The sequence below is a fragment of the Zeus faber genome (assembly GCF_960531495.2).
Source record: "Zeus faber genome assembly, chromosome: 15".
In the NCBI taxonomy this organism is placed as follows: domain Eukaryota; kingdom Metazoa; phylum Chordata; class Actinopteri; order Zeiformes; family Zeidae; genus Zeus; species Zeus faber.
Window position 1 is genome coordinate 3,723,832 of NC_137194.1, and position 26,434 is coordinate 3,750,265.

The 26,434-nt window shown below is 46.0% G+C and overlaps 1 protein-coding gene across 1 annotated transcript; it reads right to left on the reverse strand.

Annotated features, from left to right (window-relative positions):
* Positions 1-377: 377 nt before the first annotated feature.
* On the reverse strand, positions 378-26,434 carry LOC307240665 (membrane-associated guanylate kinase, WW and PDZ domain-containing protein 2-like; the record flags this gene model as incomplete). Its single annotated transcript, XM_080014505.1, has 19 exons — positions 26,352-26,434; positions 22,431-22,482; positions 21,278-21,515; positions 21,060-21,180; positions 20,865-20,980; positions 20,383-20,550; positions 19,910-20,057; positions 16,850-16,920; positions 16,397-16,564; positions 16,112-16,281; positions 13,421-13,663; positions 11,988-12,051; positions 11,293-11,502; positions 10,943-11,200; positions 9,366-9,563; positions 9,205-9,263; positions 8,632-8,914; positions 7,115-7,202; positions 378-648 (listed from the first exon to the last, which is right to left on the reverse strand). Exons 2-19 carry the CDS (start codon positions 22,470-22,472, stop codon positions 378-380), a joined length of 2,916 nt encoding a protein of 971 aa, XP_079870631.1. The 5' UTR covers positions 22,473-22,482; positions 26,352-26,434.

Genomic DNA, 26,434 nt, shown 5'->3' on the forward strand with positions numbered 1-26,434 from the left:
GAACCAGGTTTTCACAATAATTTTATTCATATATAATAATCACTTTATTGATCATTCAGCATCTCATATAATAAGTTTATCTGTCAAAGGTCTGATCCAAACACTGCATCGCATCCAGTTTAGAAATCTGTACAATGTACATGGACAGAAAAACTCTTGTCTGTCGGTCTTTGCTACATTTAAAGCACATTACCTCCTTTCCAAGGCCAATTTGGCAACTATTTCAGATCGGGCTGAGTTGGGCAGTCCAGGGTGGTGTGGGGTGGTCAAGGGTAGTCTGGGGTGGTCCGGGGTAGTCGAGGGTAGTCCAGAGTAGTCCAGGGTGGTCCGGGATAGTCCAGGGTGGTTTAGGGTAGTCTGGGGTAGTCCAGGGTGGTTTAGGGTAGTCTTAGGTGGTCCACGGTTATCCACGGGTGGTCCAGGGTGGTCTGAGGTAGTCCAGGGTGGTCCAGGGTTGTACAGGAGTGGTCCAGGGTAGTCTGGGGTGGTCTATGGTTGTCTGGGGTGGTCCAGGGTGGTCCAGGGTGATTCCTGGCAGTTCGGGGTGGTCTAGGGTTGTCTGGAGTGGTCCAGGGTGGTCTGGGGTGGTCCACGGTAAACCCAGTTAGTCTGTTGTAGTCGGGGTGGTCTGGGGCGGTCCAGGGTAGTCTGGTGTGGTTTGGGGTGGTTCAGAGTAGAAGGTCACAGAACGAGTGTGTGCGTCTGCTGGTCTGGGCTGGTCTGGTGGTTTAGGGTAGTCCAGTGTGGTCGGCGTAGTCCAGGGTGGTCCAGGGTAGTTTAGGGTGGTCCAGGGTGGTTTAGGGTAGTCTGGAGTAGTCCAGAGTTGTCCGGGATGGTCCAGGGGAGTCTTGCTGTGGAATCGTTGCTGTCATTGATACGTGTGAATGAAAGGTCACAGAGGGAGTGTGCACGTTTGCTGGTCTGGTCTGGTGTTTTAGGGTCGTCCAGGGTGATCGGAGTTGTCGGGGGTAGTCCGGAGTGATCTGGGTCAGTCCGGGATAGACCGCGGTGGTCCAGGGTTGTCCGGGGCAGTTTAGGGTCGTCCGGAGTAGTCCAGGGAAGTTTAGGGAAGGGGTGATCTGATCTGGTTTGGCCTGGTCCAGTCGGGTTCTTCTCTACCAGAGCACCGGTCTCACTCTTTGTTCCACGGGTCTAAACGGAATCATTTTCCAGCGCCGAATCATTTCTGACTGACTGGTGACCAATTAGCTGTCTGTCTGTCGGGTTGTCTGTCTGTTTAGCTTGCTGACTGTTTTTTTTTTTTGTTTTTTTTTTTTTTTTTTACTTTTGTGAAAACTTCGTGCAAAACTGTTTTTACTGAAATAAAATGATTTATAAAACTTTTTAAATACAGATTTTATCAGAAAGGGAAAGGTTTTACTATAGACTATTATTATGATAATAAAATATATTATAATATATTATTATGATAATAATAAAATATATTATTATCTTAATAATAATAATAATAATCATTATCATTGTGATGCAGGGTTGTAACTGACTGTTGACACAACATGAATCTGTGTTTTATTGCTGTGAGGACGTAGATATTTACAAGATGCATAATAGTTTGTCTGAGAAGCAGCTTCAGGGCTTGTTTTATCTTCTTATTCATTCATGCTTTAATATCATTAATTAATCATAGTAATTCACTCAGCGTTCTACACTAGGGCCAATGAATCCAGCGTTCTGATTTATTCTGACCCTGCTGTGACTCAGAGGCGTGTGACCTTTGATCTCCCTTCAATCCTATAAAACAGATTTTATCTTAAAGGAACATTTCGCCATCTCCTAGAGTAGGAGACAGTCTAGAAGCTAGGAAACAGTCTAGGAGCTAGGAAACAGTCTAGGAGCTAGGAGACAAGCTAGGAGACAGTCTAGGAACTAGGAGTCTCTTGATGCTCTGTTTGACTTTTGGAGATTTAAAACCAATTAACTTGTTATTGAACATGAAACACTTTTTGCAAATGATGAACTTTTCATGAAGAACCAACTTCCCGTCTGAAAAGGAAGTGAAGTTCCACCAACGCACAGCTACAGTGTAGAAAATGCATAGAAGAAGAAGAAGAATATCAAAATGCCCTTAACGCAGATGGGAGGGAGCACTTAGAGGCGGGGTCTCAGCTAGACATACTTCCTGTACAGTGTAATCCACTTCCTGTACACTGACATTTCAGTGAATTAAAGGTTCATTCCCCCTAATGGCTTTAAAAAGGCTCAGCGATGTGGGAGAATTTATTCTAATTCTAAATATTAATCAATTATAATCTGAGGGAATTTGACACAATATGAATATAAATCACCACGAAATGTGAGGTTCATCACAGGGAACCGGACTGTGCCGCACACCTGACCAACTCTAACTGTTTGAGGTGGTAACCATGCCAACCATGCATCAGCTGCCGGTTGCCAAGATGACAACATGGTATTTAAATTTTGTTCTCATTAAGTCGGAATGATCCTAAATAATCATAGTCCATATTTAGTTTCTAAATGCAGAGCGGTAACCACACAGGCTGTCAACTGTCGATGGGCCACAACTAGTTGCTCGGGGCAACCGGGCCCCATAGAAACCAGTTTTATGATGAATCTCTCACAGAGCAGACCAAACCCTCTGACGGTTTCCCAGAATTCAGTTGGAACCTGGCTCCTCCTCGTGAGATGATGTCACTTCCTCAGATGGTTCCGCTCGGTTCCTGTGGGATGTAGTTTGGTTTCTCCGCGTAACACCAGGAAACTGCAAAGCACTTTTTAGTGGGCAGAGCTTCACGTCCACACAAGGTTCTTTGGGATCTGAAAAGGTTCTGATTGGAACGGACCATCACAAGCAGAACGTTCCACTCGGTCTGGAAGGTTCTGACATTGCTCTGGACAACCCTTCTGGTTCCAGTCATCATCGTTATTGTTCTGTATGTCGTTGTAAACTCCACTTTGTCCTAATCTGGCCCGGTCTGGTCCCAATCTGGTCCTGTCTGGTCCTTGTCTGGTCCTGTCTGGTCCCAATCTGGTCCTGGTCGTGTCCGGTCTGGTCCGGTCAGGTCCGGTCTGGTCATGTCAGGTCCGGTCTGGTCTGGTCTGGTCGTGTCTGGTCCGGTCTGCTCCGGTCCTGTCTGGTCATGTCTGGTTGTGTACAGTCTTGTCTGGTCCTTATCTGGTCCTGTCTGATCCCAATCTGGATCTGTCTGGTCCAGTCAGGTCCTGGTCATGTCTGGCCTGGTCGGTCGTGTCAGGTCCGGTCTAGTCCGGTCCTGTCAGGCCTGGTCCTGTCTGGTCTGGTCTGGTCTAGTCCTGTCTGGTCGTGTCTAGTCCGGTCTGGTCTATTGGTGTCTGGTCCTGTCCGGTCCTGTCTGGTTGTGTCCAGTCCAGTCTGGTCCCAGTCTGGTCCTGTCTGGTCCCAATCTTGTCCAGTCTGGTCCTTATCTGGTCCAAATCGGGTCCCCATCTGGTCCTGTCTGGTCCAGTCTGGTCCTTATCTGGTCCCGGTCGTTCCGGTCAGGTCCGGCCTGGTCCAGTCCGGTCTGGTCCTGTCCGGTCTGGTCCTGTCCGGTTGTGTCCAGTCCAGTCTAGTCGTGTCTGGTCCAGTGTTCAGGCTGGATCTTCATCGCTCTAGGTCCAGGATTCACTCATGGTCTTCTAACTTGTTGGAGATGGTCCTCAACAGTTGTCAGGTCCAGATCCTCCATCTTCCCCTGGAACCAGGACCCACTGAGTCCTGACGTGAACCAGCAACCTGCCAGCGTGCCCATGAGCCAGGCACACGGTTTGGGTGAAGAGGCACTTGGGAACAGACGGAACCTTTGCGCTGTCCACCATGTTGGCTCCACCCTGGCACAACAGGGCTGTTGCTAAGCAACACGGTGTTTCTATGGAGGAACAAGGTGAGAAGCTGTGACTGGTTATGGCAAAAGGATCCTGTTAGAAAGTTGAAAAAGCTACTTGTGCTCCACCAGCAGGTGGCGCTGGTGCTCCCACGCCACCTCACGCTAGTTGCATATTTTAATCTCATTATCCAATCACAGGGACAGCCCTCGAATTAAGCCCTGCCTCCGGAGCCGACCCCCAATCAGAGTCTGCGTCGGTCTGTGTGTGCAGGGCTTGAGCCAGGGTCCCGGTGCTGGCGGCCATGACGGTTGAGCTCTCCTCCGATCAGAACGTTCCCTCCGCTCTGACTCCGCCCCTCCTGCTGCGATGCTGGCTGCTGAATGGCTGAGCGGCGAGATGGAGGAGGAGATTGCTGCGTTCTGATTGGAGGCCAACACCGAGCTCCCAGAATGCTGTGCAGGGCGTTGCTCGCTCTGTCTGTCTGTCCTCCTCCTGTCTGTCTCTCTCTCTGTCTGTCTGGCTTTCCTCCTCGTGTCTGTATCCCTCTCTATCTGGTCCAGGTCCAGGTCTGGAGCTCCTCCTCCTCCTCCTCCTCCTCCTCCTCCTCCTCCCCTCCGTCTCCTCGGGGAAACGGTTGTCATGGTTACTGAATATTTATCCTCCTCTGTGTGTGGGGGGGAGAAGGGGAGGAGTCCATCCTCAAGGTCTGCGAGAGAGAGACAGAGAGACAGAGAGAGAGACAGAGAGAGAGACAGAGAGACAGAGAGACAGAGAGAGAGACAGAGAGACAGAGAGAGAGAGAGACAGAGAGAGAGAGAGAGACAGAGAGAGAAGAATACGTGTCAAACAGCGCCCTCTGCAGGAAGCCATAGAAGCCAACATGCCAACGTGAGGCTCCTCCTCCAGGAGGCTCCTCAGCATCTGACATCCTGAGGGATCCAAACTGTGATGGGTGTGGCAGTGATGGGCACCAGAACAGTGTTTAAATAAAAAGATACTTTCACTGTATTTGACGTCTCCTTGCGGAAGGAAACAAGTGCGTATGAACGGTATGGAAGGAAAGCCTGCGTCAGGGGGACACTTTCTCCGTCACTCTCTCCCCGGTCACCTCCTCTCCATGCCTCGTGTGTAGGAAGTAATCTGAAGGAGTCTACGGGTCCTGCCCCGCCCCTCTGTGCCCCGCCCCTCTGTGCCCCGCCCACACAGTTTTTTAATTTGTTTTATTTATAATTCCTCATTGAGATGTTCCCCTGCGCGTTTGATCCTCTTATTGTCATTAACACTGACTGATAAAAACAACGACTGCTCCACATGGTACTAACACCTGACTGTTGTGTGACATGTTACCGACACCTGACTGGTGTGTGACATGTTACTAACGCCTGACTGGTGTGTGACATGTTACTAACGCCTGACTGTTGTGTGACATCTTACTAACGCCTGACTGTTGTGTGACATCTTACTAACGCCTGACTGGTGTGTGACATGTTACTAACGCCTGACTGTTGTGTGACATATTACTAACGCCTGACTGGTGTGTGACATGTTACTAACGCCTGACTGTTGTGTGACATATTACTAACGCCTGACTGGTGTGTGACATGTTACCGACACCTGACTGTTGTGTGACATATTACTAACGCCTGACTGGTGTGTGACATGTTACTAACGCCTGACTGTTGTGTGACATATTACTAACGCCTGACTGGTGTGTGACATGTTACCGACACCTGACTGTTGTGTGACATATTACTAACGCCTGACTGGTGTGTGACATGTTACTAACACCTGACTGTTGTGTGACATGTTACCGACACCTGACTGTTGTGTGACATGTTACTAACGCCTGACTGTTGTGTGACATGTTACTAACGCCTGACTGTTGTGTGACATGTTACTAACACCTGACTGGTGTGTGACATGTTACTAACACCTGACTGTTGTGTGACATGTTACTAACACCTGACTGTTGTGTGACATGTTACTAACGCCTGACTGTTGTGTGACATGTTACCGACACCTGACTGTTGTGTGACATGTTACTAACGCCTGACTGGTGTGTGACATGTTACCGACACCTGACTGTTGTGTGACATGTTACTAACGCCTGACAGGTGTGTGACATGTTACCGACACCTGACTGGTGTGTGACATGTTACTAACGCCTGACTGGTGTGTGACATGTTACTAACGCCTGACTGTTGTGTGACATATTACTAACGCCTGACTGGTGTGTGACATGTTACTAACGCCTGACTGTTGTGTGACATATTACTAACGCCTGACTGGTGTGTGACATGTTACTAACGCCTGACAGGTGTGTGACATGTAACATGTCACACACCAGTCAGGCGTTAGTAACATGTCACACAACAGTCAGGTGTCGGTAACATGTCACACAACAGTCAGGCGTTAGTAACATGTCACACAACAGTCAGGTGTTAGTAACATGTCACACAACAGTCAGGTGTTAGTAACATGTCACACACCAGTCAGGTGTTAGTAACATGTCACACAACAGTCAGGCGTTAGTAACATGTCACACAACAGTCAGGCGTTAGTAACATGTCACACAACAGTCAGGCGTTAGTAACATGTCACACACCAGTCAGGTGTCGGTGTGTGACATGTTACTAACGCCTGACTGTTGTGTGACATGTTACTAACGCCTGACTGTTGTGTGACATGTTACTAACACCTGACTGGTGTGTGACATGTTACTAACGCCTGACTGTTGTGTGACATGTTACTAACACCTGACTGTTGTGTGACATGTTACTAACACCTGACTGTTGTGAGACATGTTACTAACGCCTGACTGTTGTGTGACATGTTACTAACGCCTGACTGTTGTGTGACATGTTACCGACGCCTGACTGTTGTGTGACATGTTACCGACGCCTGACTGTTGTGTGACATGTTACCGACGCCTGACTGTTGTGTGACATGTTACTAACACCTGACTGTTGTGTGACATGTTACTAACACCTGACTGTTGTGTGACATGTTACTGACGCCTGACTGTTGTGTGACATGTTACTGACGCCTGACTGTTGTGTGACATGTTACTAACACCTGACTGTTGTGTGACATGTTACTAACACCTGACTGGTGTGTGACATGTTACTAACGCCTGACTGGAGTGTGACATGTTACTAACATGCTACTGACACATGACAGGCGTGTGACATGATACTAACGTGTGACTGGTGTGTCCACACTGGGATGGAGAGATGAGGATGAAACAAAGGGAAAGGGAGCAGTGGAGGAAGAGAAGAAAGGAACCAACCGTGTGTTTTCAGTTCGTCCAATGACGTAGAAACAGGGTTCACCCTGGCGGGAGTTAGTCATACAGAGAGACAGACTGGACAGCTCCACTAGGGGCAGACAGACAGGCAGGGGGAAAGAGAGCGACAAGGAGCGAGACAGACAGGAAAAGAGAGAGAGAGACAGGGAAAGAGACATACAGGAAGAAAGACAGGTAGAGAAGGAGGCAGTAAATCAAGTCAAAGAGTGAAATCATCAGAATATAAGAGACTAAAAGTTGAATTGTTTAAATGATGATTATTATTGTTATAATTATTGTTATTGTGATTATTAGGGCTCCAGCCCACAGGACCCTTGGTCAGGGGGAGGGAGGAGGCTGATCTTAATTTATTGATGAGATTTACAGTAAGACGCTTTATGATGTCATCATACTATTTACTATTAGTGATATTTACAGTAATACGCTTCATGACATGATATTATTTACTATAAATGTAGAGATTGTGGTTGAGAATGTCCAGTTGCACCGTGTCCAGTGTGCGGTGTGGACTCAGTCACTCTGTAGTGTTTTGAAGTTACCAAACTATGGATTTATGTGTATATTTATATAACTTCTTACCTGGTAGATGTCCGTAGATCTGTTAGATTGATATTGTAAATTTGCTCCACATTACTTTGCAGGATGAATGAAAAAATAATCTGACATGTCGCACTGAAATGTGCGACTCAGTGATGAGTTCAAGATCCAGTGAGGAATTGTAAAAATAGAAGCAGTGCAATGGCAATTACTCACAGAAATACCACAACGTTTTTGGTATTTCATGGAAACGTAACTCCATGAAAATGTAATTCAAGTAAAATATTCAACACATAAATGAGTTGCCCGACACGGCACCAAGCTGCCACCGCTCAGTGAGAGAGCAGCTCTACTTCCACTGACAACACCATGAGTTCTAACAATGACAAGTTCTGCTTTACAGGCGAACATGGACGGTTGTTTTAAAGACAGGAGGGTTGTGCTGTGTAGTCCACATAGTGGTTGCTCTGGGAGATGAGCAACCAGGAGACAACAGACCATGCTACGTTCGAGTAAACTCGGAAAATTGTGCTGCGTTTCAGAGAACCTGGGAAACTGTAAAACACACCCAACACGACTAAATTGGACCCTGTGTATTGCTGCCTGCAGATATATTTATTATTATTGTAATTACTTATTATTATATTTGTTGTATTATTATAATTATCATTATTAGAAATAAACTTTTAAAGAAGCAGACAGGAAGAAGCAGGAAGCGCAACACGGAGCTTGCTGTTTGAAGCTCCAGACCCATAAAAGGGAATTATAAGACTACTTACTACTACATAAGTAGTAGTAGTAGTGGTACGTAGTGGTACTTATTGGTTAGTAGTAGTAGTAAGTAGTGGTAAACAGTGGTAAGAAGTTAGTAGTGGTAAGTAGTAGTAAAAAGTGGTACATAGTGGTACGTAGTGATACGTAGTGGTACATAGTCGTTTGCAGTTAGCATGCAATTAGCGTACCATAGTCCGGGACATATCCGTTGCCAGTCTTGAGGACCAGGTGGATTCGGGGCCCTCCCCTCCTGATGTGGTCCACGGCCTGGCTGTGGGTCATGCCCCCCGTGGGTTCCCCGTTGATCTGGACCAGCTGGTCCGACACCCGCATGGCTCCGCTACGCTGGGCGGGGCCCCCCTCCATCAGGGCCAGGACGTACAGCCCCATGTGGTACTCTGAGCCCCCCCGCAGCGAGAAGCCGAACCCTGTGGGTCCCCGGTCCAGGTCCACGCTGAAGAGGCTGTCCTCCTGGGGGGGCGACAAACATCCACCGAGTTTAAAACCTTCTTTCCTCCTTTTCTTTTAACTAACCCAACGAGGATACCCCACCCACTCCCCCACCCGCTCACTAACCACCTGATCGCCGCTCGTTCGGTCTGAACATTACCATCAGCGATGTCCAATGAGAGCAAAGAGGAAACCAGGGGGCGGAGCCATCAACATACCATCAGGCACCCCCTTCTCTCCACCTCCACCACCTCCTCCTTTTTTCTCTTGGGTGAAGTGAGGTGAGAGAAGGCGATGTGTGTGTTTTTTACCTTTACTTTGTGTCTTGATGCTCTTCTCGTCCTGCTGTCAGCGTCCGATTCTGAGGAAACTAGAGGAGGAGGTGGATAGGAAGGTGGAGGCGAGTTGTTAGTTCAGTATGGTATTTGTATCAAGCTGAAGATGCTATGCTATGTAGCGTGCTGCTCCACACCGTCAGTCCGGGGAAGCACCGTCAGCCTGAGGGAGCTCCCCGCCCTCCGCAACAGCTGGGACACCTCCCTGTGCGGGAGGGAGGAGACGCAGCGCCCCTCCACCTCCACCAGAGAATCGCCAGGGTGGATGAGGGCACTACGCCCAGCAGGGCTGCCCCGCCGCACCGTCACAAACCGGTGGGAGGTCCTGGAAGAGGCTGGGAAGAGGGGATTGAATCTGAAGTCAGAAGGGTTAAAATCCAACTAGAATCACATCCTTCTGAAAAGAGCTAACGCTAACCTACTAACGATAACTTGCTTACGCTAGCCTGCTGAGTGTGGATGGATTTGCCCTGTTTTGTTGGAGTTATTCTCCCTAGCTCCCTCTGTCTGTCACTCTGGTACTACATTCCTGCCACTGCACTTGGCTGATATGTCAACATGTTACCCCCGGCACCCGTCAGTCTGATAATAATCAGATCCTTAAGATCCGATTCCCACATTCTCCATGTGGGGATCGGATCAGATCTTACCACCGGGTCTCACTGGCCGCTGCGCTGAGGTTTGGTTCAAACCTTTTTTTTTTTTCCTCCCTCAACCCCCAGTAACAGATGTGTCCCCAACACCTGAACCCAACGACAGATTCAAGATTCAAGAGGTTTATTTGTCGAGAAAGAGAGAGAGAGAACCCATTTCACAATCATCTGGAAAGGGTTTTTACTGTGATTTATTTCTTCTTTTTGAGGATCTCTCCAGGCGGAGGAAAGCACCGGGGGCGGTCAAAGCGGCTACGGGGAGCACCAGTTCCTTCTGCGCATGCCTTGAATCAATCAATCGAATCATCAAAAAAAAAAAACACAGATGGACTTAATCGCCAATTGCCGATATATTCATCCAATGGCCCAAGACTACACATCACAGCTGATACCATTGTGCAACTGTTGTCACCTGTTTGGTCACTTCACAAGGACAGGGCCTGTCACTCAGTCACTCAGTCCTCGCCAGATCGTTGAGTTAAAAACTAGGACTTACCCACTCCCCGGTTCCCCGCCAGACCTGCCAGACCTGCCTGCCCTGCCTGTCCTGCCAGTCTGGATCTACCTGCCTGTCCTGCCTGACCTGTCTGTCCTGCCTGACCTGCCAGTCTGGATCTACCTGCCTGTCCTGCCTACCCTGCCCGCCTGACCTTCCCTTCATTCTGTGCTTGCCATCTTCTCCCCCTTGCTTCCCTTCAATAAAGCCCAGTTCTTATTTTCATCTAGTTCTGAGTCTCCCTGTCTTCTGCCCTCGCCACGTGGAGACATACGTGGCCATGCAGCGAGTTTAATGCTCTCCAAAAAAGTACCTGAGACAGGATCTCACTTTAGGAATCTTTAATATCTTTACAAAGTATGCAAATGTAAATAACCTGTTAAAACTTTGTCATAGCTCCTACACTTAAATATCTTTAAGAAGTTAGTAGGCAGATGAATGGTCAGTCTCTTTGCAGATGAAGGGTCAGTCTCATACAAACAGGAATAACATGAATGAACTGACAGATTGTGCTGCTGCGGCTGGAGCCCCTAGTAAACAAACACAGTCATACCGTTGAACTCACCTCCGCTGCTGGCGTCCTGGGAAGCGATAACGAACCCAAACCCCTCCCCCGGTCTCCTCTGAAGCTCCACCTCCATGTTCTTAGCTTCGCCTCCTTTTCCCTCATTGGCCGTGGCTCCTGAGGTTGCCCCGCCCCCTCGGACGCTCTCCTCCACACCCTGGCAGTCCCGAGGCTCCAGCGTCAGTGTCACAGGAACCGAATCCAGGAAGCTGGTACTCTGGACTAGGACCGAGACCGCCGGGCCATTAGGAGCTGAACCTAGAACCAGAACCAGAGAAGACAGACTAGGACCAGAACCAGAGACGACTGACTAGAACAGGACAATCAATGCATTGATGAATACTTGTTACCTGGGTGGGTCCCTGGTCCTGCTGGAGACGGGGCCTCCATGGGGCTCCCGAGGGTTGCCCCCGCCTGGCCGAGTGGAGGCACTGCGCCCGTTGAGGCACGTGACGAGGAAGGCGAGTTGGCCGGTGGACAGGTGGGGCTGAGAGGGGAGGCGGGGCTTAGGGGAGAGGGGAGGGGCTTGTAGAGGTTTGGGCTCACGACAGGGCAGCTCACTGGACCTGGGGGGGGGGGTAATTAGCTGGTTGATCGCTGATTGGATCTGACATTCTGTTATGAAGGCAGTGGATGCTAGATAAGGGTCAGGTCAGTAGCTAGGGTCAGTAGTTGGGGTCAGGAGTTGGGGTCAGTAGTTGGGGCAAGGTCAGTAGTTGGGTCAGTAGTTGGGGTCAGTTGTTGGGGCAAGGTCAGTAGTTGGAGTCAGTAGTTAGGGTCAGGTCAATAGTTGCGGTCAGTAGTTAGGGTAGGGTCAGTAGTTGGGGTCAGAAGTTGGGGCGGGGTCAGTAGTTAGGGTCAGGCCAGTAGTTGGGGTCAGTTGTTGGGGCAAGGTCAGTAGTTGGGGTCAATAGTTGGGGTCCGTAGTTGGGGTAAGCTCAGTAGTTGGGGTCAGTAGTTAGGGTAAGGTCAGTAGTTGGGGTAAGGTCAGTAGTTGGGGTCAGTAGTTGGGGTAAGGTCAGTAGTTGGGGTCAGTAGACTGTACCTCCTCTGCTGACCAGTAGAACCAGCTCCCCCTGTCTGCTGTGTTCCTGTAGGATGCTCTGCACCTGGAACCCAACAGTGTAAGTACTGTAGTATTAGTACAGTAGTATTAGTACAGTAGAAGTACTACTGTAGTATTAGTAAAGTAGTAGATGTAAAGTAGAAGTACAGTAGTTAATTAGTATTAGTACAGTAAAATGAGAAGGAGTACAGTAGTAGTACAGTAGTAGTAGTACAACAGTAGTATTACAGTACCAGTACAGTAGTATTCATATAGTAGTACAGTAGTACAATATTATTAGTATAGTAGTAGTACAGTAGTAGTAGTAGTACAATAGTAGTACAGTAGTATGAGTATTTGTCTGCAGGGTGTTGAGGTAAGGGAGATCAGCAGGTGAAGGAGGCTCAAGAGGAGGAGATTAGCAGGTGGAGGAGATCAGAAGGTGGTGGAGATCAGCAGGAGGAGGAGGTCAGCAGGTGGTGGAGGTCAGCAGGTGGTGGAGGTCAGCAGGTGGTGGAGGTCAACAGGTGGTGGAGATCAGCAGGTGGTGGAGATCAGCAGGAGAAGGAGGGCAGCAGGTGGTGGAGATTGGCGGGTGGTGGAGGTCGGCAGGTGGTGGAGATCGGCAGGGGGTGGAGGTCGGCAGGTGGTGGAGATCGGCAGGAGGTGGAGATCGGCAGGTGGTGAAGATCAGCAGGTGGTCAGTGTGCCACAGGGCGTGTCTGACAGTTTGACAGGTTAGGATGTAGCAGCAGGTTAGGATCCCAGATGGCCGACAGAGAGGCAGCACCGCCTTTCTGTCTCAATAGAGACTACGAATGGTGTGGATTGACCCGACGTAGCCTGATGGAGCGTCATGGATCCTGGCTGCATCGTTATTTCTTATTCAATTATATAATACAATAACAACAACAATACAAAACATAACAGTAATAATAATAATAGTAATAACAGTAAAAATAATAACATTAATCATAATAACAGTAATAATAATAAGTAATAATAACAGTAATAATAATAATAAGTGATAATAACAGTAATGATAACATTAATCATAATAACAGTAATAATAGTAAGTAATAATAACCATAATAAAAATAAGGTCATAATAACAGTAATAGTAATAACAGTAATAAAAGTAAGTCATAATAACAGTAATGACAACAATCATAATAACAGTAATAATAATAATAATAACAACAACAGTCATAATAATAACAACAGTAAAAATAATAACATGAATAATAATAATTATAATAATAAAAACAATAATTATAATAACAATAATATTGGTAATAATAATAATAATAACATGAATAATAATAAGTCATAATAACAGTAATAATAACAGTAATAATAGTTATTATAATAATAACAATAATATTAACAATAACAGTAATAATAATAATAATAATAATAATAATCATAACAACCTGTGTGAAGCTGAGGCTCTGGACGTCGGCTCCATTGATCTTCACTACAGCGTCCCCTGGCTGCAGGGCGGGGCACTGCCGTCGGTCCCAAACCCGGCGCACCACGGCCCGCTGCCCCCCCGCCCCCCCCGCCATCACGCTGAAGCCGAGCCCCGCCCCCTCCGCCCGGCACAGGGCCACGGGGACCAGCTCCCCGGCGGGGGCGGCTCCGGCGGGCTGCGCCCCCGGCGGGAGCCCCGCCCCCTGGGGGGACGATCGATGGTTGGCGGGGCAACCGTTGAAGCCACAGTGGGGCGGGGGCGGTTCAGGGCGGGAGGGGGCGGAGGGGGCGGGGCTAGAGAGGTCGCTCTCTGAGGACTTCGAACTCTGACGGAGCAGAGAGGAAGAGGGGGTGGGACCAGAGCAGCTGCTGTAGCCAATCAGGGAAGACCTGGCAGGAAGGAAATACAACCCTTAAAATACAACAAAACTGATAAAATACCATGACAGTAGAAATAAACAGTAGTTAACAGTAGTGTGTACTATTAGCAGTACTTTTTGTCGTATTTTCTGGCTGTTTACATATATTTGACAATGTATTTTTAGATTTTTTACCTACTTTTTCAAATCAATTTTATATTATTCTTATTCTCCATTTTTTCAGACTGTTAAGGTTTTTTTTAATGTTTTTTAATGTTTAATGTCTGTAGTATGTAAACATACCGATTTAAACACTACTACTACTACTACTACACCCAAACACTACTCCCTCTATCCCAAACACTACTCCCTCTATTCACATTCATATGCCACTTTAATTCACATGCCACTTTAAATGCACATATCTGTATATACATAGGCATATTCCTTCTGTCTATTCCATTTTATTTCAATTTATTTTTATTGTATTCTATTCTATATATTTTTATCTTATTCTATAAGTATTCCACTTACTGTATTACGTTTTAGGAGTCAGTCAGTCGGTCTATTAGAAAGGAATTTTCTACTTTTTATTTTATTTTTTTGTTTTTCCTAGGACATATTGTGTGCTATCACCGGGTGCGTTGCATTACATTTCACTGCATATATGTATGGAAGTATGTATATGTATGTGACAAATAAATATCTTGAATCTTGAATCTTAAACTGATTTTGATTCTGCTTATAGTACTTGCAGTACCTGCGGGTTGCGTTGTGCGGTAGCGCCCCCTCAATGTGGCTGGCGGCATTTCTCCCCGGAGGGAGGGGTGGGGGTGGGGCCACGCAGTGAAAGGGGGGCGGGGCTAAGCCAGTGTCTGAGGAGGGGGGCGGGCTCGGTAGACCGTTGGTGATTGGCTGGGCAGCGTAGGAGGGCGGAGTCTGAGCCGGGCCTGGAAACACAGACAGGAAATCCTTTATGATGCTTTATCAACGCTCACTGCTAACTGACTAGCACGTCGCACCTCGTGCTGGAGGTTTGGAGAAGAGTTGTGAAGGTTCTGAACCATATTCAATTCAGCGAAGACAAAGTCACAGCGAGGCGGTACACGGGGTGTACTACCAGTCAGCAGAACGTCCGGGAAGGATGCTCTTGACAAAACTTGAAAACACATTGAATCCGGGGCCTCTGTCTGTCCAGCTGCAGACGCCACGCCCTCAAGACTTCAAGGTGACGCAGCCGCTGGTTGATCGGGGTCAAATCGGTCGACTGGGTGGTTACGACAGGTGGTCGTCCAGACGGGGTTTCTTACCGGCGTTTCCATTGGTTTCCATCGTTGTGCGGTAGGTGAGCTGGGTGGAGGGACCGCTGAGATGTGCCAGGCCAGGGGGGTGTGGTGTCTCTCTGGGTGGGTGTGTCTCTCTGGGTGGGTGTGTCTCTCTGGGTGGGTGTGGCTGCACAATGGGACAAACATCAGTTGGAAAGTTGAAGGTCTGGTCCCTCACACATGGTGCTGTTCTTCCAGAGCAAAGTAGATAGCCATGGAGCAGAATAACGAGGTGATGGTGGTTACCGGATGCCCCCCCGATTCCCCCCGGATGCTGCGCTCGTCAAATGAGCGTGGCCTGGCTCTGCCGGCCATACAGCCACGGCAATCCAGGCTATTCTCATTTGTAGTTCCACGTTGGTGGAACGAGCTGCCAAAAATGACCAGAGCGGGGACCTCCCTCTCTGTCTTTAAGAAGCACCTGAAGACCCAGCTCTTCAGTGAGTACCTCCTGTCCTAATCTACAATTACTTTGCACCACCTTGCAGTATTTATTGTTACACCAATGTTGTTGTTACACTAATCTCTGTCGCAATGTAGCTGAATGTTATTCTCCCTTGTAAGTCGCTTTGGATAAAAGCGTCTGATAAATGACTAAATGTAAATGTAATGTAATGTACCGTGGTTACAGCAGAATAACAAGGCGATGGTGGTTACCATGGTTACAGAAGAATAACTAGGTGATGGTGGTTACCATGGCAACAGCAGACTTACTAGGCGAGGGTGGTTACCATGGTTACAGCAGACTAACTAGGTGTTGGTGGTTACCAGGGTTACAGCAGACTTACTAGGTGAGGGTGGTTACCACGGTTACAGCAGACTAACTAGGCCATGGTGGTTACCATGGTTACAGCAGACTAACGAGGTGATGGTGGTTGCCACGGTTACAGCAGACTAACTAGGTGATGGTGGTTACCACGGTTACAGCGGAATAACTAGTACTTGCAGATGTTGGGGGGTCACCCACCGGGTCCAGGCTGCGTTTGGGGCACCCGTCGGGGTTGTAGAGCATGGGGTAGCCCCTCCTCAGCACCACGTCCACGCCCTGCCCCATGGGCACCGCCTTCAGCAGGTCCACCACCTCCTTGTGGGACTGACCCAGGACACAGCGCTCGTTGATGTAGACCAGGATGTCGGCTGGGGGAGCGAGGGGAACCGGGTCAGAAGCCGAACACAGCGAGGGGGACCTTCCCCTAGGGGAATGGCGGACATGCAGTACTCCAGCAGAAGTACTGTAGTACAGTATAAGTACCTGTACTGAGGGCGGGCGGCCCCCCCGGTGTCACGCTGTACACCTGCAGGAACTCCCTCGGGCGACTTCCTCCCACAATGTTGAAGCCGAAGCCTCGCGGCCCCTTGGAGAGACGGGTGTGCACGGAGAAACCCTGCAGCTGGGTTGGGTGCACGGTGAACTCTGGAACTACCAGTACACACAGTACACACACACAACATTATTCGTAGTATTGATGTACTACCTTACAGTAATACTGGTGCACTGATTGTAGAGAGATTCTGTAATCTACTACTGTAGTACTCTACTACAGTACTACTGTAGTACTATACTCTCATACTTTACTGTAGTACTACTAGAGTAAAACACCCTAACCTAAAGAGCTGGAGTCCAGGAGGGAGGCAGACAGACAGACAGATAGACAGACGGACCAACAGGTGACAGACAGACAGACAGACAGATAGACAGTCTTACTCTCTGTGGAGGGGGTGGTCTCCTGGCTGTGGGTTCGAGGCTCCATCCAACTTGTCATCTTCGAGTTATGACTGAAAAACACAACATCATCATCATCATCACTGAACTGAACAGCATGTAGCGTGTTAGCTTTAGTATTACGTGTAATGTTCTGACTACATGTATTAGTAGTAGTAGTAATAATAATAATAATAATAATAATAATAATAATTAATAATAATAATAAATATAGCTGCAGGCAGCAATGAACGGGTCCAGTTTAGTCGTGTTAGGTTTGCATTACTTTTGGATTTTCCCTGATCTGTACTTTATTACATTTGTTGTGCAACAATCTACAATTGAAGAACTCAGGTAAATAGATTCATTTCCTGTAATGAAATACAAAAAACATTTATTGGACATGAACATTCATTTGGAATTTGACTTGTTATGGAAGCACTCGTCACTATTTAACGTCTTCTTGCTTTTCATTTTAACCTACGTTTAGCTGGACCCCCACCCAAAACATGGCCTTTCCTCCATGTAACATCAGTAAGGACCCCCACCCAAAACATGGCCTTTCCTCCATGTAACATCAGTAAGGACCCCCACCCAAAACATGGCCTTTCCTCCATGTAACATCAGTAAGGACCCCCACCCAAAACATGGCCTTTCCTCCATGTAACATCAGTAAGGACCCCCACCCAAAACATGGGGTTTCCTCCATGTAGCATCAGTAAGGACCCCCACCCAAAACAGGGGGTTTCCTCCATGTAACATCAGCAAGGACCCCCACCCAAAACATGGGGTTTCTTCCTTATAACATCAGTAAGGACCCCCACCCAAAACATGGGGTTTCTTCCTTGTAACATCAGTAAGGACCCCCACCCAAAACATGGCCTTTCCTCCATGTAACATCAGTAAGGACCCCCACCCAAAACATGGCCTTTCCTCCATGTAACATCAGTAAGGACCCCCACCCAAAACATGGCCTTTCCTCCATGTAACATCAGTAAGGACCCCCACCCAAAACATGGGGTTTCCTCCATGTAGCATCAGTAAGGACCCCCACCCAAAACAGGGGGTTTCCTCCATGTAACATCAGTAAGGACCCCCACCCAAAACATGGGGTTTCTTCCTTGTAACATCAGTAAGGACCCCCACCCAAAACATGGGGTTTCTTCCTTGTAACATCAGTAAGGACCCCCACCCAAAACATGGGGTTTCTTCCTTGTAACATCAGTAAGGACCCCCACCCAAAACAGGGGGTTTCCTCCATGTAACATCAGTAAGGACCCCCACCCAAAACATGGCCTTTCCTCCATGTAACATCAGTAAGGACCCCCACCCAAAACATGGCCTTTCCTCCATGTAACATCAGTAAGGACACCCACCCAAAACATGGGGTTTCCTCCATGTAACATCAGTAAGGACCCCCACCCAAAACATGGGGTTTCCTCCATGTAGCATCAGTAAGGACCCCCACCCAAAACATGGGGTTTCCTCCATGTAGCATCAGTAAGGACCCCCACCCAAAACAGGGGGTTTCCTCCATGTAACATCAGCAAGGACCCCCACCCAAAACATGGGGTTTCTTCCTAGTAACATCAGTAAGGACCCCCACCCAAAACATGGGGTTTCTTCCTTGTAACATCAGTAAGGACCCCCACCCAAAACATGGCCTTTCCTCCATGTAACATCAGTAAGGACCCCCACCCAAAACATAGCCTTTCCTCCATGTAACATCAGTAAGGACCCCCACCCAAAACATGGGGTTTCCTCCATGTAACATCAGTAAGGACCCCCACCCAAAACATGGGGTTTCCTCCATGTAGCATCAGTAAGGACCCCCACCCAAAACAGGGGGTTTCCTCCATGTAACATCAGTAAGGACCCCCACCCAAAACATGGGGTTTCTTCCTTGTAACATCAGTAAGGACCCCCACCCAAAACATGGGGTTTCTTCCTTGTAACATCAGTAAGGACCCCCACCCAAAACATGGGGTTTCCTCCATGTAGCATCAGTAAGGACCCCCACCCAAAACAGGGGGTTTCCTCCATGTAACATCAGCAAGGACCCCCACCCAAAACATGGGGTTTCTTCCTTGTAACATCAGTAAGGACCCCCACCCAAAACATGGGGTTTCTTCCTTGTAGCATCAGTAAGGACCCCCACCCAAAACATGGGGTTTCCTCCTTGTAACATCAGTAAGGACCCCCACCCAAAACATGGGGTTTCCTCCTTGTAACATCAGTAAGGACCCCCACCCAAAACAGGGGGTTTCCTCCATGTAACATCAGTAAAGACCCCCACCCAAAACATGGGGTTTCTTCCTTGTAACATCAGTAAGGACCCCCACCCAAAACATGGGGTTTCCTCCATGTAACATCAGTAAGGACCCCCACCCAAAACATGGGGTTTCCTCCTTGTAACATCAGTAAGGACCCCCACCCAAAACAGGGGGTTTCCTCCATGTAACATCAGTAAAGACCCCCACCCAAAACATGGGGTTTCTTCCTTGTAACATCAGTAAGGACCCCCACCCAAAACATGCAGAACATTGTGGTGTGACCAGCGATGGACACTTGTCATTGGTCCCTGGGCGTCGCTGTACGCTGCCCCCCGGAGGAAGGCCGAGCCAGGACGGGTTAAAAGCAGAGAAGCCATTTACCCTGACACCACATGAGTGCACGTGTTGATAAATAAAGAATATTCTTCTTCTTGTTCTCCACTACAGAGTGATGGAGTCTACACCACCCAGCACCATGTGAATGGACCTTCGTAGCCACAACCTGCTCATTTATAATGAACTGGATCATCATCTCATCTGGCTGCACCACCCGACCGCAGGTTCTACAACCTTGACGTGTGGGTGATGCGCCAACGTTCAGCTACTTCTGGTCAAATTTCATCTGTTTTTCCACTGATTCCTGCTCCGTGTGTGGATCCATTTGGATCAAACGTGAACGTTGACGTCAACGAAGGAACGATAATAATAATTATAGTAATAATAATAATAATAATAATAATAATAATAATAATAATAATGATAATAATAATAATAATAATGAAGTACTAACTTGATGTAGTATGGTTCCCAGTTTTCCGGAACATTTCCCCGTCCCCCACTGGCTCCCCCATCGCCGCCGCCCCCGCTTGCCACGCCCTCCCATGATTGGCTGAGAGGCAGCGCTGTGGGCAGGGCCTTGCTTGCCCCTGATGATCCAGCTGTGGAGAGAGAGAGAAGACGAGAAGGGTTTGACTGTTATCATAATAGTAATATTTTCAATAATTATTAATGTGGGGGGCACTGTGTGCAGTACTGCATGGTATCAGAGGGGGTGCTGTCTGTAGTACAGTGTGTAGTACAGTGTTCAGGACTGCGTGGTACCAGAGGGGGTGCTGTGTGTAGTACTGTATGCAGTACTGCGGGGGACCAGAGGGGGTCTTTTGTGTAGTACAGTGTGTAGTACTGCGTGCAGTACTGCTTGGTACCAGAGGGGGTGCTGTATGTGGTACAGTGTGTAGTAACATGTGTAGTACTGCGCGGTACCAGAGGGGGTGCTGTCCTCCTCGCTGTCCTCCTCCACAGCCTTCTCCAGGTTGCTCAGCGACTTGCTCCGCGTCCTGAACCTCCTCAGCAGCTTCCTGTGCTCCTGGAAGGACACAGGGGGCGTGTCCGGGCCAACGTGCACAGGGCGGGGCGTCCCGTAGTAGTTCCCTGATTGGACAAGAGGACACTGAGACCACGCCCCCCCAACAGGGCGTCCCGTAGGAGTTCCCTGATTGGATCAGACCCCGCCGAGGGCCAGCACCAGGTGACGCAACTGCCCTCACTCAACTCAACATCCCACAATCCCCTGCAAACCAAGTCCAAGTATCTGTGCTCATGAAAACTTGTCAGATAATGAATAGAGGATATTATGTGACGATACATGTTATAACATACTATGACATTTCATTCTGTCTGAATTCAATCTGTTTGGGTTTCCATGGAAACGTGCTGACTGTGCAGGTGTAGTATCTGCTGCGTACCCTGGAACTTGCCGCTCTCCAGCAGAGCCCCCGACTCCTCCAGGGAGAAGAACTCCTCGATGGACACAAAGTTGTAGTCGACGCCCGAGATCTCTCCATCCCGAGGGGGGCGGGTCGTACCTGTGACATCATCACATCATCACATGACAGCCGTGTACTGTGCGTACTGTGTAGTCCTGTGTAGTCCTGTAGTACTTGCATGGTACTGCTCTCAGGTACAGGTTTTCTCGGATCACTTGCTGCAGTTTGCTGTCGCTGCTTCCTGGAGTAAAACATTTACTGAGGAAGAGACGCAGGTCCTTACACAGTGAGCAGCCTGTAAGACAACAGGCGGTCAGAACCAGAACCAGGCAGTCAGAACAGGCGGACAGAACCAGGCAGTAACAACTATTCAATTGATTATCCTGTTTTACCCGGCGACACGGTCCTGATCCTGATTGGCTGAGGGCAGCTGTTCAGGACGCCCCTGACGTCCCCGAGCGTCAGGCCCAGCACCGCCGTCCCCCCGATCTCTAGAATGACATCACCCACCGTGGCTCCGCCCCCTGGTGCCGCCGTGACGAATGGGAACTCTCCATAGTCGGCTCCACCCCCGATGGCCACGCCCAGCTCCCCGGAGGCTCCGCCCAGCGGAACAAAACTCTCCTGCACCTGAAGAGAAGGTCAGTCGACAAACTGTCGGCCATCTTAGTCACAATGTTCCAGGATCTTCTGTCACGGAGGCGATGAAAGGTTGAATGTGAAACGACTTCACCAGGAAAAACATCTTCAGGAACAAATGAAGAAACAAAAACTTGATGAAGTTTCTTCTGAACTGTGGGTCTAACGAGGCATCAGGAGATCAAATTCAGATGGAAAATTTGGAAATATAGAAAATAATTCAGCTCAAAGACGTGTTGCTAAGCAACCGACCAGAAACTGTTTTGAGCTGTTGCTCATAGCCTCACATGCTGCTGACTGTGGCTGACGCTCAGCAACAGGACGTCAGATGAAGAGGGAACAATAATAAAACGATTGGAGGAGTTTTTAATGTCAATTCACCTTCCTGAGTAGAACGTAAACACTGAGACAGAAAGGTTTTAGTGAATAGAGGATCAACAGCCATCAACAAACTCACATTTGAACATACATTTGACAAATTAAATGTAGTTGTTACACAGCTGTAATACTGTTGTAACTGTTGTTACAGTATTGTAAAACTATCACACTATTGTAACATTTTTGTTACACTGTTGTAACACTAGTACACTGTTGTAACACTAGTACACTGTTGTTACAATGTTGATACACTGTTGATACACTGTTGTAACATTAGTACACTGTTGTTACAATGTTGATACACTGTTGTAACACTAGTACACTGTTGTTACACTGTTGTTACACTGTTGATACACTGTTGTAACACTGTTAAACTGTTCTAACACTGCTGTAACTGATGTTACACCGTCATTACATTGTTGTTACACTAATGTTACACTGTTGTAACACAGTTGTTACAAGGTTGTGGCTAAACAGTTGATCACATTTTACTTGTATGATACAAAAGGTACTGTGGCTGTGTCTCACCTTTGACCTCCAGTGAAGTTTCTTGGCTGTAGCTTTAGACATGGCTGTTCACCTGCAGACAAGAATTACAGCGTCACCATGGCAACACACACACACACACACACACACACACACACACACACACACACACACACACACACACACAGGGTGTGTGTGTGTGTGTTTAACTGAACATTCCTCCCTCTCTTTCTGATAAGAGGGAACAAAGTGCAGGTTCAGTTTCAACGGAGAGTTTCAAGTATAATAAGCAGTTTACGTATCACCACAAGGATTTAATGGATATATCTAGAATATGTACATATACATTACCTCCTGTTTACACGTTACACGTGTTACACGTAACGCTACACGTTAGTACATGTTACTATATGCTAATACATGTAACTGTATGTTATTACATGTTAGTTGAGGTTACTACATGTTACTAAATGTTACTACAAGTTACCTGACGTTACTACATACCTAAATGTTACTAGATGTTACGACAAGTTACTTGATGTTACTACATGTTACTACATGATATTAAATGTAACTACAAGTTATTTGATGTTATTACATGTTACTACATTACACTAAATGTTACTAGGTGTTACTACAAGTTACTTGATGTTACTACATGTTATTACATGATACTAAATGTTACTAGGTGTTACTACAAGTTACTTGATGTTACTACATGTTACTACATGTTACTACATGATACTAAATGTTACTAGGTGTTACTACAAGTTACTTGATGTTACTACATGTCACTACATGTTACAAAATGTTACTAGATGTTACGACATGTTACTACATGTCACTACATGTCACTAGATGTCACTACATGTCACTACATGTAAGTATATGTCACTACATGTCGCTACATGTTACTACATGTTACTATATGTCACTACATGTTACTACAACTTACTACATGTTACTACATGTCACTACATGTTATTACATGTTACTATATGTCACTACATGTTACTATATGTCACTACATACTACTACAACTTACTACATGTTACTACATGTCACTACATGTTAAAAGATGTTACTACATGTTACTATATGTTACTTCATGTTACTACCTGTTACTTAATGTAACTACAAGTTACTCGATGTCACTTCATGTTACTACATATGTTATAACATGTTACTTGATGTCACTGCATGTTACTAGATGGTACTAGATGTTACTACATTTTACTCAATGGTTCTACATTTCACTAGATGTCACTACATGTTACTACATGTTACTACATGTCAATACATTGCAGGAGATGTCACTATATGTCACTACATGTTACTACATCCTACATGTTACTATATGTTACTATCTCACTACATGTTAAACATATTACTACATATTACTTCATGTTTCTACATGTTGATATATGTTACTTGTGTTACTATATGTTACTTATTTTACTACATGTTACTAGATGTTACTAGATGTTACTACGTGTTACTAGATGCTACCACATGTTACTAGATGTTACTATATGTACCTAGATGCTACTACATGTTATTAGATGTTACTACACGTTACTAGATGTTACTACATGTTACTATATGTCACTACAACTTACTACATGTTAGTATATGTCACTAGATGTTACTACATCTTACTACATGTTACTAAATGTTACTAGACATTACTTAATGTTACTACATATCACTAAATGTAGATATAACTACAAGTTACTCGATGTCACTCCATGTTACTACATATGTTATTACATGTTACTGATGTTACTACATGTTACTACATGTCACTAGATGTCACTAGATGTTACTACATCTTACATGTTACTATATGTCACTAAATGTTACTACATGATAATACATATAACATGAAGTAACATATTACTTCATGTTACTATGTTACTTATTTGATCACATGTTACTACATGTTACTTGATGTTACTAGATGCTACTACATGTTACTATATGTTATTAGATGTTATTACATGTTACTAGATGTTACTACATGTTACTACACATAACTACATTCTATTAGATTTTACCAGATGTTATTTCATGTTACTAAATGTTGCTACACGTAACAAGATGTTACTACATGTTACTTCATGTTACTACATGTTACTGTATGTTACTACATGTTTCTATATGTTACTGCACATTACTAGATGTTACAACATGTTACTATATGTAACCACACCTTACTTGACGTTACTAGATGTAACTACATGTTACTGTTTGTTACTACACGTTACTAGATGTTACTACAACTTTCTTGATGTTACTACATGTTACTTTATGTTATCACATGTTACTTGACGTTGCTACATGTTACTCGATGTTACTACATGTTATTACATATTACTTGATGTTACTACATGTAACTACATGTTACTACATGTCACAAGGTGTCACTAGGTGTCACTACTTGCTACGACATGTCACCTCATGTTATTACATGTTGATATACGTTACTTGTTCTATATGTTTCTATATGATAATTATTGTCTACATGTTACGACAAGTTACTAGATGTTACTACATGTTACAACATGTTACTAGATGTAACTACATGTTATATACGTTACTACACATTACTACACGTTACTATATGTTACTACATGTTACTCGATGTTACTACATTTCACTACATGTTACTACATATTACTTGATGTTACTACATGTCACAAGGTGTCACTAGGTGTCACTACTTGCTACGACATGTCACCTCATGTTATTACATGTTGATATACGTTACTTGTTCTATATGTTTCTATATGATAATTATTGTCTACATGTTACGACAAGTTACTAGATGTTACTACATGTTACAACATGTTACTAGATGTAACTGCATGTTATATACGTTACTACACATTACTACACGTTACTATATGTTACTACATGTTACTCGATGTTACTACATTTCACTACATGTTACTAAATATTACTTGATGTTACTGCATGTTACTGGATGTTACTAGACGTTACTACATGTTACTATATGGTACTTTATGTCACTAGATGTTACTACATGTTAATACATATTACTTCATGTTACTATGTTGATTTGTTACTTGTGTTACTATGTTACTTATTTGACTCCATGTTACTACATGTTACTAGATGTAACAACATGTTACTACACGTTACTAAATGTTACTAGACGCTGCTATATGTTACTAAGTGGTACTATATGTTACTATACATCACTAGATGTTACTATATGTTATACTATATGTTACTACACATTACCAGATGTAATTACATGTTACTACACATTAATATATGTTTCTACATGTTACAATATGTTACTACACGTTACTACACGTTACTGTATGTTACTACACATTATTGGATGTTACTACACATTACTACGATTTACTTCATGTCATTATATATTTCTACACGTTATTACAGGTAACCACATATTATTACATGTAATTAAATGTAATAATTTGTAGTAACATGCAACAACATGTAACTACATGATATTACGTGTTACTATGTTTATTACATGTGATTACACGTTACTACACATCACGTTATGTGATTTAATGTGTTTGCATGTTACGGCTACTACATGTGATTACACATTACTACACACATTACATGTGATGACATGATATCATGCGTTATAACATGTGTTTACATGTTACTACATATGATCACACGTTACTACACATCATTACATGTAATTCCACATCACTACATGTGATTACATGTGTTAATGTGTTACTGTTACTACATGTGATTACACGTTACTGCACACCATTACGTGTGATCACACGTCACTACCCATCACTCCATGTTACTCCCTCTATCACAGGCTCCACGCAGCTACGAGCCTGCTGCACCGCGCCGGCATCTATTCGCTCCCGCAGCCGCTTCTGCAGCTGCTGAGCGCAGGGTTCGGCGCCGTGAGGAGGAAGAGGAAGATGCGGATCCTACCTTCATCCTGCGGAGCCTCCTCGGCGCTTCCCTTGTTCCTGCCTCGGGTGCCTGCGCGTGTCCGTGCGTTGTGTGGGGGCGCG